This window comes from Alosa sapidissima, chromosome 2 (genome assembly GCF_018492685.1).
Source record: "Alosa sapidissima isolate fAloSap1 chromosome 2, fAloSap1.pri, whole genome shotgun sequence".
NCBI lineage: Eukaryota > Metazoa > Chordata > Actinopteri > Clupeiformes > Clupeidae > Alosa > Alosa sapidissima.
The window spans coordinates 14,631,681-14,643,633 of NC_055958.1; the positions used below are offsets into that span (position 1 = coordinate 14,631,681).

The following is an 11,953-nucleotide window of genomic DNA, read 5'->3' on the forward strand; positions in this document are numbered from 1 at the left end:
TTTTTTTTATAATTATATTTATTTGATTTCATACATGTAACAGAAATTGCTTATACCAGTACAGACATATTAACTATTATCAATTTACAATCCTACTCAGGCATGGTATTCACATTCTGTTACTCATACACCCATGCACCTATATATACCTAGGACACCCATACCCTTTCATACTCCATACATACCTGCTGGATGCCCTAGCACACACACACACACACACACACACACACACACACACACACACACACACACACACACACACACACACACACACACGACATGATCGCACTAACACCCCTACACTCACACATTGTTCTCCATGAGGTTCTCCCGTGTGGTCCTTATAACTTGCCCAACATTTGATTATAAAGATTCATAAATGTCCTGCCATACTCTATTAAATTGTTCTATTTTATTTCTGTCCTCACACATTGCTCTTTCTATACTTAAATAATATTTCATCAATCCCTTCCATGCCTGCATGGATGGGGCCTGTGTGTCTTTCCAATGTTTCAAAATGATTTTCTTATAAACCAAGGAGGAAAAAAGAATCTGCCATCCTATTGGATACTTCAGATTATCTGTCCTCTGCAAAATACATAGTGTAGGTGTTAATTTGCACTCAATTTTGCAGGTTTCAGTCAACAACTTTTGAATTTCCAGCCAACCCTGTTTAATTTTCTTACATTCCCAGAAGGCATGTATAAGAGTGTCCACATGAGAGCCACATTTCACACACAAAGCAGAGGATGATGGGTCAAATTTATGTATTTTAGATTTTGTGTAATATATTCTTGTCATGAGCTTATATTGTGTAAGCCTCAGGTTTTCATTGATGGTAATGTTATTGGTTAGGTTTAGTCCTTCCTTCCATTTTGTATGTGTATCTATGATATTAAGGTCCTTATTCCAAGCATCATATATATTTTTAAAGGAGTAATTATCCACCTGTGACTCAATCAAACATTTATAAACTTTACCAATTAGTTTCTTTTTCTCTCCAATTTTCATAAAAAGCTTCTCTAATGTTGTTGAACCCACCGCCTTTCGCCTCCCCAGAGCAGGAGTGGCTGAATGCGCTCTGTCCGGTCAGGGCGTTGCGTGCGTACATGGACAAAACAGCGGAGTTAAGGAAAACGGAACAGCTGTTTGTGTCTTGTGCAAAGTCACATCTGGGTAGACCGCTCACTAAGCAGCGTCTATCACAATGGATTGTGGCGGCTATTGCCCTGGCCTATACGACTAAGGGGTTACAACCCCCAGTCGGTTTACGAGCCCATTCCACTTGAGGAATGTCGACATCATGGGCTTTATTTCAGGGCTTCCCCATAGAGGATGTATGCTTGGCAGCGTGTTGGGCAAACCCGACAACGTTTGTCAGGTTTTACAGACTTGGGGGAAACTTTGACAATCCCTATATGACCGCTTCGCTAGCGGCGGTCATAATGAATAAAATGGAAGTTAGGCACAATTCTCATTAGACAAGGCACTTGAAAAACTGGCAAGAAAAGATGCAATTTTCAATTCTATTTGCTTTTTTTGCATGTATAATGTAAACCTCTCGTTCTTAACTCACATGGATCTTAATTGTGTGTACTTTGTGTGCTTGTTATAGTCCTGGCTAAAGAGCTGTCCAGCAGTCAGTCCAGTTCCCAAGGACAGCTGTCAACACATACTACCAGCTAACGGACATCCTGAATCTCGGTCAAACCATCAGTCCAATTGCCAAAGACTGGTCTCAACTAGGGTTGCCAAATTCCTGGAATTTTCAAAGATGGAAACTTTCCATGGGAATTAACGGGAATATATGGGAATTAACAGGAATAAACGGGAATTAATGGGAATAAACTGGGATTTTTTTATATGGCAAGTTAGTCTATAATAGGGAACTTAAATGTAGTGGACAAAACCCCATCTTGCAGTTTAATATTAGATAAAACAACCTGATTTAATGCCATTTCAGTCGAATTTCTACCCTGTACAAATGTCAATCACATGCACACAGCAATCGGCATAGGCTGCTAGACATACAGTAAAGGAAACCTATAGAAAACCATGTTCATACGCATGGGGAAAAATGTTCCAATCAATCAGATTTTGTTGTTGAGTGGTGTGGTGTATCTTGGGCAGTTCAGTGTTGCTAGTTTAGCACGCTAGTAAACCATAGGCAGAGAATGGGATTCCCGCTATCATGCTAGCTAGCTTTGTATGCTAAGCTAAGCGAAAATACGAACATACAAATCATATTGCTTATTACGAAACAAAATATTAATGTTTGTATATGAAACAGTTTGTATGAATTACCCAAAATTCCCAGTTAATTCCCGTGAATTCTCATTAATTCCCATAATTTCCTTTAATTCCATGAAAGTTTCCAATTTGGAATATTTCCAAAATTCCCCGTCTTAACTTCCCATGGTAAGTTTCCGGAAATTTTCCGCCCCTTTGCAACCCTAGTCTCAACAGGTATGGCAAAGGGATGTGTGTCTGGCCCAGGTGAGTCTCTGTAACTTACATACAATACAAAACAATGAGTCATTTGACTATTAGCCTAGCCTTAATAATAGAGTGATTTCACACAAGGGTAGCCTATTTACTGAAGTAGTACTGATTTCAATTATCTGTTGAAATAGAAAAGTGTGTGTCCCATGGGATACTGGAAATTTCCTATTGATATCAGCGCTTCACATGATTAAACAAATCCAGTCTTTGTTTTCTTGTTTCTTTCTTTGTGTTTATTTGTTGTCAGACATGTACAGTTATGCAGAATAATAGCATTGTGTTTTAAAAAATTGAATAAAGCTCAAAATCCTTAGAATAGCTGTTAATTTCCAAACTCAAATATTTACCATATAAACTGAAAAATGTCTCAAGATTTTGCTTTACTTTGAATCACTGCACTAATATCTAGTTGCATTACCATTATTTCTGAGAATTGTTTCACATCTGTTTTTTTTAAAACACACTGCTATTATTCTGCACATAGCTGTAACTATAAGGAAGTCGGTGTTAGCCTAAAAATGTCAAGGTTAGAGATGAAGGTGAAAACGACCAAATCCACCCTTCACACACATACTCCCTGAAATCTCATCTTATAATTGCGCACTGAATAAAAAAAATAGCTCAATAGATAGGGAGATAGGGAGCAAGCAAATGAGCAGGTGGAAAGTAAGGTAGGTATTCCCTGAGGACAAGAGGCAGAAAGAGGTCAACACTGAGTGTTCCCTGAACTCTCGCTGGTGTAAATGAAAGCACTAAAAGGAAGCCTCTCTCTCTCTTTCTCTGTCCGTGTGTGTGTGTGTGTGTGTGTGAGTGAGTGAGTGAGTGAGTGAGTGTGTGTGCGTGTGTGTGTGTGGTTATGCAAATCAGCTTGTTCCCAATCTGTCTATCTCCTCCACAGGTGGTGTTGAGATGTGTTACAGAATAAGCAGACTATCCCTGCACCTGAGAGGCAGCCCTTTCCATCTGTAAATGGATTCCTGTGCTGGGAGATGCATTCTGTTCTGAAGGCACTTTCCATGTAGTAGATAATCTCTGGAGGAAACCAAGGGCAACTTTATCTTTTTGGCATTTCCAATTGGGTCTGAACAACCAAACATACTGATGCTGTCTGCAAAAAGCAACACACACAATCACAAACCATGAGTGACTTGCTAACCACCACTTATACAATTCTTCTAATGAGTACAGCCAATTCATTTGATTTCAAAATCAGGCCTTTTATTGTTGCATTAATGCATGATTTGTGAACAAAGTCAAACCTGCCAACCTCAAAGAAATTTTTTGAATAGCACCCCGAGTCGAGAACAAAAATGCTCACGTCGGCCTTTATGCATGCAGCCAAAAACAAACATACTGTAGCCATGCACACAAGATACATTTTGGATAGCAACCTATCTTTAATGTTGGATACCTATCTAAATTTGATCCAATGAGTGCAAACTGAATATTTTACAGCAGCTCTACAATGTTGAAAATCTGTTCCAGAGCCCAATAATCCTGACCTATGAAAAACACTTGTGTTGATAGGGACTGATGTGGATATGCTGTCCATTTTCTTATATGTGGTCTCTATTCAATCATGTCTGGTCTATTATTACCTCTTTTCAATCCATTATTATTAGTTATTTCTTTTGTAAAGAAATACATCTATCCCTCATGTTATGCCTACATATTTAATTCACCTGAATATAGGCTACAGTAGATAGAGACTCCTGGACATCTGCTCTTGTCAGTGTGCGGTCTATCCCTTAACTCACAATAGCCTACATGTTTTGTTGTCTTTTTGTATTTCTTTTTTTTTTAATACATTCAATTATTACCTGCTGATTAATGCAAATTACTGATTGCACATGCACTCAGTTTCTTTCAGATGGTGTCTTTCTGCCATCTGTGAGGCTGCAATGATAACATTATCCCAACTAAAGTTGTGCGCAATCTCTTATTTGTTCTCGCTTGTTTTCACGCTAATAAACAAGAACAATAACCTATATGATGCAAAGAAAAAACAAATTGAACACTCATCAATGAGAAGCGCAAAATATTTAGCCTAGGTCCACTTTTAGACTCAAAAGTGGACTCAATTGTAAATGGCTGCATTTGGCCTTGGAAAGGCCTTCACTCCCTGAATAGGGTTGCAAAATTCCAGGAATTTTGTTGGAAGTTGGAAAACTTTCCATGGGAATATATGGGAATTAACAGGAATAAACGGGAATTAATGGGAATAAACTGGGAATTTTTAATATGGCAAGTTAGTCTATAGGGAACTTAAATGTAGTGGACAAAACTGCATCTTGCAGTCTAATATTAGTTAAAACAACCTGATTTAATACAATTTCAGTCAAATTTCTACCCTGCACATATGTCAATCACATGCACACAGCAATCGGCATAGGCTGCTAGACATAAAGGAAACCTATGGTGCGTTCATATGCATGGGGAAAAAATGTTCCAATCAATCGGATTTTGTTGTTGAGTGGTGTGGTGTGGTGTATCTTGGGCAGTTCAGTGTTGCTAGTTTAGCACGCTAGTAAACCATCGGCAGAAAATGGGATTCCCGCTAGCATGCTAGCTAGCTTTGTATGCTAAGCTAAGCGGAAATAGCAACATACAAATCATATTGCTTATTGCAAAACAAAATGCTAATGTTTGTAAATGTTAATGCAGGCATGCAAACTGGTCAGGGGTGAAAAAGCGTAACCCACGTTGGCTGAAAAACAAATATGAGAGGCCACTATGCTTTGCCTGTCATTCTCACTTTCTGTATCTCATCCTCGCATGGAATAGATTTGAGGGGGATTCTAATTCACATGCTCCAGAGAGCTTTCTGGAGAAGTTGGATATCGGCTCGTTGTTGCGTAGTTTTAAGTAAAAAATCGTACCGGCGTACGTACTTTGATGTGAAAATGCGTGGTTGCTATGCAAAATGCATACAGGTTGGCAGGTCTGCAAATTATCCAGAGCTATTTTATATGTCCAAAACACAACCGACAGGTGATATTCCAACTCACCAATCTTCCATATCACTTCTGACACACAAAAATATAACAGAGAGTCTTTGTAAAACATATAGATGGGGGACCAAAAAAAGAAAAATCTATGTCTGGTCTTTTGCTCTGGAGCGGCTTGGGAGTCCACCAGCAAGGTCGTCCGCTCAACATGTTCTCATTCTTAAAGCCTAAGGGGGCAATGGGGACCACCAACAGAATGGGATGCCCCTTTATCTAACCGTAACCACCCCTTTGCTCACATAAAATCTTTTGTTTGCTGGATCTAGCAATGCCACTCCTCAATGTCGCCCCAATTCTTCATCCCCTTATCACCCTGGCACAGCTTTGTACAGAATGTATGTGTGGTTGTGTGTGTGGGTGTGTGTGTATGCATGTTCTCAGCTCTCCAAAGGCTAAAACTCTGGTGACTGACGTCAACTAGGCCAAGTAGCCTTGTGTATCTATACTCTAGATTAAAAGTTGGAGCTTTTAAAAGCGATTTACCACCCCACAGATAAGCAAGCAGCAAGATGGCAACATCAGTGGATCAACACAAATGTAACACCTTGGTTGACAACACCCATGGCTCTATTCATTGCTAGCCTTAGCACCTAGTTTCATGACAACTTGCTTAGATAAATGCATTGTCTGATTTGTTAATCCACGAGGGAAGAGTTTGATGCCATGGTCCCTATGAGGGCCATGGCATCGATGGTCGGAAATAAGCTGCAATCGGCTTTGGCTGCTTGTGATGGTCCATTTGGTAATTAAGCCCAACACTCACTGTAATTAGTAGGTATTGCTACGTGGCACCGTTGCGGCCCACATCAGAGAGGATTATCTGGGGAAAGACAGAGGGGCCTGGACACTGCTAGCCAAAGGCCATGGCATTCTGAGAGAGAATAAGCTGAGATTTGCATGTCATTGCTGGTACCTTTGAAATAATTCAATAGATAAATTACATAATTAGAGAATCGTGCTGCACCAGTGCATAAGCTACATGAAAAGGAGACCTTTCTGAAGACCTTTCTTACCTCTATGGAGAGAATTTTATTGAGTATATTTGGATGATCAACATGATTCAGGCGTTCATATACATATGTATATATATTTATTTTTAAAGCACCAGCCATGGCAATTTATTGATCTCAACACCACTTCAATCTTTGATCTTTTGCAAAGCATTGGCAACATGCTTCAAGCTGTATCCAAACAAGACACTGCAGTCTAATTGGCCTGTGCAGAAACCTCTAGAGGATGTCTATCTCTGCCTCTGCCTCTGCCCCTCTCTCTCTCTCTCTCTCTCTCTCTCTCTCTCTCTCTCTCTCTCTCTCTCTCAGCATGATTGACTGTCACTGAGCAGCTCCTCATTTCAACCTTGCTGCGGTCATTGTGAACACCTCCACTCTGTAGCTCTGTGGGCTTTTCTTGGTTGCTCACTGTTTTCATTTCTAAAGACCAGCTAAACTAGCCTAAGTCTGGTAACACACCATTTGAGTTTGATTATGGGGCATGTTTGAACCTAGCCCGGAATTCAACCCTAATTTACCCTGCCAACAAAATCTGAGGTCAAATGCCTTAATCACTATTTTCTGTTCATCTTTCAAAGTTATTGCTCAGTCAGTACCTCGTATAGCCCTAACAGACACAATAGTGGAATCTAAACATATCACTTCTCTAAAAGCAGCATTTTTTTATGTAAACAAACTCTAGTGTGCTCAAGTGACGTGGATGACTGCTTTACTGTTGCAAATACTGTCCATCATTGTATAAAACCCACCCAAATTATTTGAACTGGCCGAAAACATTTTAACCGGGCATACAGACTTCTCAATGGATGGACTCCAGACTGAATCCCACACCCACCCCCCACCTCACATTTTATGGGCGACGTAACTTTGGGTTGGTTTCCAGGCAACATCAGAACAGAATGTGCCACAAAATAAACTGGCAGGTGAATATCTGTGTTTTCTATTCAAATTGGCTGGGTATATTTAAATGATATCACAACCAGATGGGTGAAACTAATACAGGGTACACCACCAGATGTAAGTGTTTGGACTGCTAAGAGCGGTGCTAATTACACACAAGAAGGAGACAGTCATAAATCTGACTTTCAACATTTAATTAAAGTGACTGGGGATTCAGAATCCAGACCTTGAGGATAGTGAGCTCTGTGTAACTAAGTAGCTCGGTAGCATCCATGATTATGCCATCTGAGTGCTAGGCTATATCATTTTGGTCTAAAAAAAATCTTGTCCCTTTAACAATTTCCTGATTATATTGATGACTACAGTTGGGTTGTTCTGAAAATCTGAGTTGCTTTACTGAAAAAGAGGGCATACAAGCCATAGCTTACACTAACAGTTATATTTGTTAATATAGACAGCCACATCGAGACAAGCTACACTGAACAGAGGAAATTTACATTAACTTCAACTTATTAATATCACTTACATTGTACCTTCTTCAACCTAGCTAAGCTTATTTATTGGAAATAAAAAAAAAAGTATGTACAATTTTGTCTAAAATTAGATTCCACTGTATTGGGCCACTACAACACATATGCTATACTGAAATGTTCCTCATAACATGAAAGATAAACCTTCAAATTTGATTACTGGAATATGTTTACTAACAATGAACTTTTCCCCTTTTTAGCACATATGATGATTCAAATTGTTTACTTGACATTACACAAACAAGCTAATTGTGCCAAAATGAGCTAAAATAGCCTATTGTCACACTACCATAATATCTGGATTATAATGTGTCTGTTAAAACAGGCCAAATAATGAGCTTTTGTGTTCTTCACTGGGATATGTTAATATCATACTCTAATATGCTTTTATTGAGTTAGCCTAATCATTTTTTACAATGGTTGAAATTAGGGTTATTATACTGGTAGACAAAAACCCTCAGCAAAAGGCTGTTGACTAAAACAGTCAAAGTTTACAGTTTATCTTATAGAATTTTCCGAAGATATTATCTAACAATGCTACACAACTTCTTGTGCAGGCCACGGTTCTTTCCAAACTGGACTACTGCAATGCATTCTTTGCTGACCTGCTTGTGTAGTGAGACCCTTACAGTCTTAATCAGCCAAAGAAGACACATGTAACTCCTCTATTACTCTTCATTGGCTTCCTATAGCATTGAAATCCCTCAATCTGGCCTACAGGACACTTGCTGGATCTGCACCTTGCTATATTAATTCGGACCTGTAACCGGAGGGTTACCCTTGAGCAAGGCACCTAACCCCTCACTGCTCCCCGAGCGCCGCTGTTGATGCAGGCAGCTCACTGCGCCGGGATTAGTGTTTGCTTCACCTCACTGCGTGCTGTGTGTGTTTCACTAATTCACGGATTGGGATAAATGCAGAGACCAAATTTCCCTCACGGGATCAAAAGAGTATATATACACTTATACAATACTTATAATTTACTTAATGCTGTTAACCTTGCATAACTAACTAATTAATTCACCTAACAGAATAGCTTGTATATATTTAGGGTTAGTGTTATTATTCTTTTAAACTTCAGTCTATTCTTAATATTGGTATTTTTTTCCATTTAGGCTATATGACTTTACTTTACTTTACTCTGGAAAATGGCAACAGCCTAATCAGATGGAGCAGACGTTGTGATGACAGTCAATCAAGCCCCGTCCAATACAAACTCTGCTCTTCTACACATGGTTGTTGATGGTCACCACTCTTACAAGTCCCGTGATTCTGTGATACATTGTGATTGGTTTCTACAATAGTTTAGAGTCTGCAGCCATTTTCCTGTGGTAAAAATTGTCTCTTATTGACAAGCACTAAAACTGACTCACTTAATTTCTAATTAACACCATGACATAAGAAATATGATGCTTTGGTCTTATTATGGACTTCACAAGCACTAAACAGCCTAAATGAATTTTCTTATACTGCACCAGAGACCACTAGCCTGTTTTCTTGAGGTAATTCTCCCTCCCTCTCTCTATTTTTTCCTTACAGTGGGTATTAAAATAAAATCCTCCTTATTACCTATAAAGCATACATGGTTTGGCACCTGACTATTTAAAAGATTTATTAACCACCTACTGTCCGGCTCGGCCCCTCAGATCCTCCAGCCTGGGACTTTTAGTTGTTCCAGAAAGTAAACTGCGATCATTTGCAGTTAGAGCACCCAAGCTTTGGAACAGCCTCCCTTATAACATCAAATCTGCACCATCAGTGGCTGTTTTCAAATCTAGTCTAAAGACCCACTTATATAAAATTGCTTTCCTTAAATAGTTAATGATCACACTCATGTCTCTGCTAATTTATTATCATTATTATAATTTATGTTTGTTTATTTTGTCTTGGGTACTATACTGTATACTTTTCCTATTTTGTTTTTTATATATATATATATATATATATTTAGTTAAGTTTGTGTTTGATAGTTTGTAGTTTGGTAGTTTACTATTTTATCATTATTATTACTATTATTATTATTATTGTTATCATTACTATTGTTTTGTTTTTTGCTTTGTTTTGTTTGTTTGTTTGTCTGTAGAGCACTTTGTGCTTTGTGCTTGAAAAGTGCTATATAAATACATTTTATTATTATTAGGCCTATTCCTAACTAATATTGTAATTAGTCTGAAGATTGTAGCAGAGTTCCTACAATGCAGTTTTTTAGCCTACTTTAAAGGTATGCTAGAGTCTGGTTGATATGTAGCCTAATTGATATCACTGCTGGTTAGGCTAATTTGGCTAGATCCAAATAGTTACTGGAAATAGGTCAATCAAAACATCAGCCCCGAATGAAAGGTACTTCAGACTACCCTGATGATGCAGAGGAACACACATTTTCATGAAATCCAGAATTAGCCACACTAAGGACCTACACACCCAGGACCTTTTATAACACTCATATTCTAATATTTTCTGGGCACCAAAAATGAAAGGTAGCATTAAAGTCATTCAGATTAGGCTAAACCATATTTAACAATGTCCACAATTTGCCATATCCCAGTAAGTCTAGACAAAGTTGCTTATTTAATTGTATTTCAGTGATGGACTGCAACTTGCCTTGTCCTGAGCAACAATGTGTATTAGAAGAAATTGCTTGGCGTGACATGGAGGTGGGAGTGTGCAAGATGTGTTCTATTTAAAGATGGGTATCAAGAAAATGTTGGCTGGTCAACCACAACATGATACACAGGGTATTTGAAATTTCAGCCTTTACATCAGAGGCTATGTTTGTACTCACAGGCAATGTAGGCAATCAAGGCAAGGGCGACAAGGAGCTTCATCATTCGTCGATTGATTCCTGATATCAGCCAGGTCATCCGCATCATCATCCACAGAACAGCAACATCGAACCCGGAAGCACATGTGCTCCGTTATAGCCACATCATTAATACAAATCAATGTGCAACTTTCGGAAGTAATTTTGGCACTTTAGAGTTTTAACATCAGCTTGTGTGTGGACATAGAAAAGAAATCCCTACAGCACATCAAAAGATACTGTCTTAAGTTAAAGGTGCCCGATCAAAGTATATAATATCTGGCAGTTCAGTATTAGCTAATGTAAGATTGGAATAAGTTAACTTTGACGCATTAACACATTACGTTAGGTTACAAACGAGCTGCAGGTAGACATCAGGAAAAGTTGCAGTGTATGTCAGCTGGGTAACTTAGAATAGGCAAACGTGCCGAGGTTGCAATAGTGCCGGTGGATTCCAAAACTCAGCTAGTTAACGCTAGCAATAGGGCTAAAATATACGTTTTCAACGTCAGGTCCCCGTTTTCTTCTAAACAACGCTTATCGTTTAACGTTATCCTATTGGCTAAAAACACCCTCTTAGCGCATTAGAAACAAATGAATGCATTAATAGACTGCAGCGGTGGACAAGTCATGCGTGTCATCTTTCTAAAGGCAACGTTACCTAGCTAGCTAGCTAGCTAGCTAGCTAACTAACGTGAACAGCTTACGTTAGCTGAAAAATGATCAGGCACAATCATTCCTGTTCATCGTCAACATTATGCTCAGTCTTTCATAAGCTACCGGCCGTCAAAAAAATAATTGCGCGAAATTCACCCTAGGCTTTTGTCACATTCACCTATAAGACAAAATAAAATACAAGCAAAGACTCGACCGAGTTCCATTCCCCTCAATAGAAAACAAAAGCGAGTATATCTTGTATCGACTGAGAAGCCTGCCGCGATTGCAGAAAAATCCGATCCATAACCTAGGCTACTCAGAAAGTAAATTAATGATGTTTGATAATGATATTTTAAGATGATGATTAATGATGTTTTAAGAGTTGCTTAAACTCTAATAAAAATGAAAGGGGGGGGGGGGGGGGGGGTCAATAAAACACTTTATCCTGAAGCCAATCTGTTAAGACTACGTTAATCAATACCAGATACGTTAACCATTAGAACAGACAGTCATTCATTCCTCTTTGGGAAAGCAGAACAGAGCTTG

General features: G+C 38.8%; 1 protein-coding gene across 1 annotated transcript in view; it reads right to left on the minus strand.

The window, feature by feature from the left end:
• uxs1 (UDP-glucuronate decarboxylase 1) overlaps nucleotides 1-11,672 on the minus strand; it is a 71,852-nt gene extending 60,180 nt beyond the window's left edge. The window contains exon 1 of the mRNA XM_042076176.1: nucleotides 10,733-11,672. Coding sequence (XP_041932110.1) covers nucleotides 10,733-10,823 — 91 coding nt within the window. The 5' untranslated portion in view covers nucleotides 10,824-11,672. The remainder of the gene's footprint in view (nucleotides 1-10,732) is intronic.
• Between the last annotated feature and the right edge of the window lie 281 nt (nucleotides 11,673-11,953).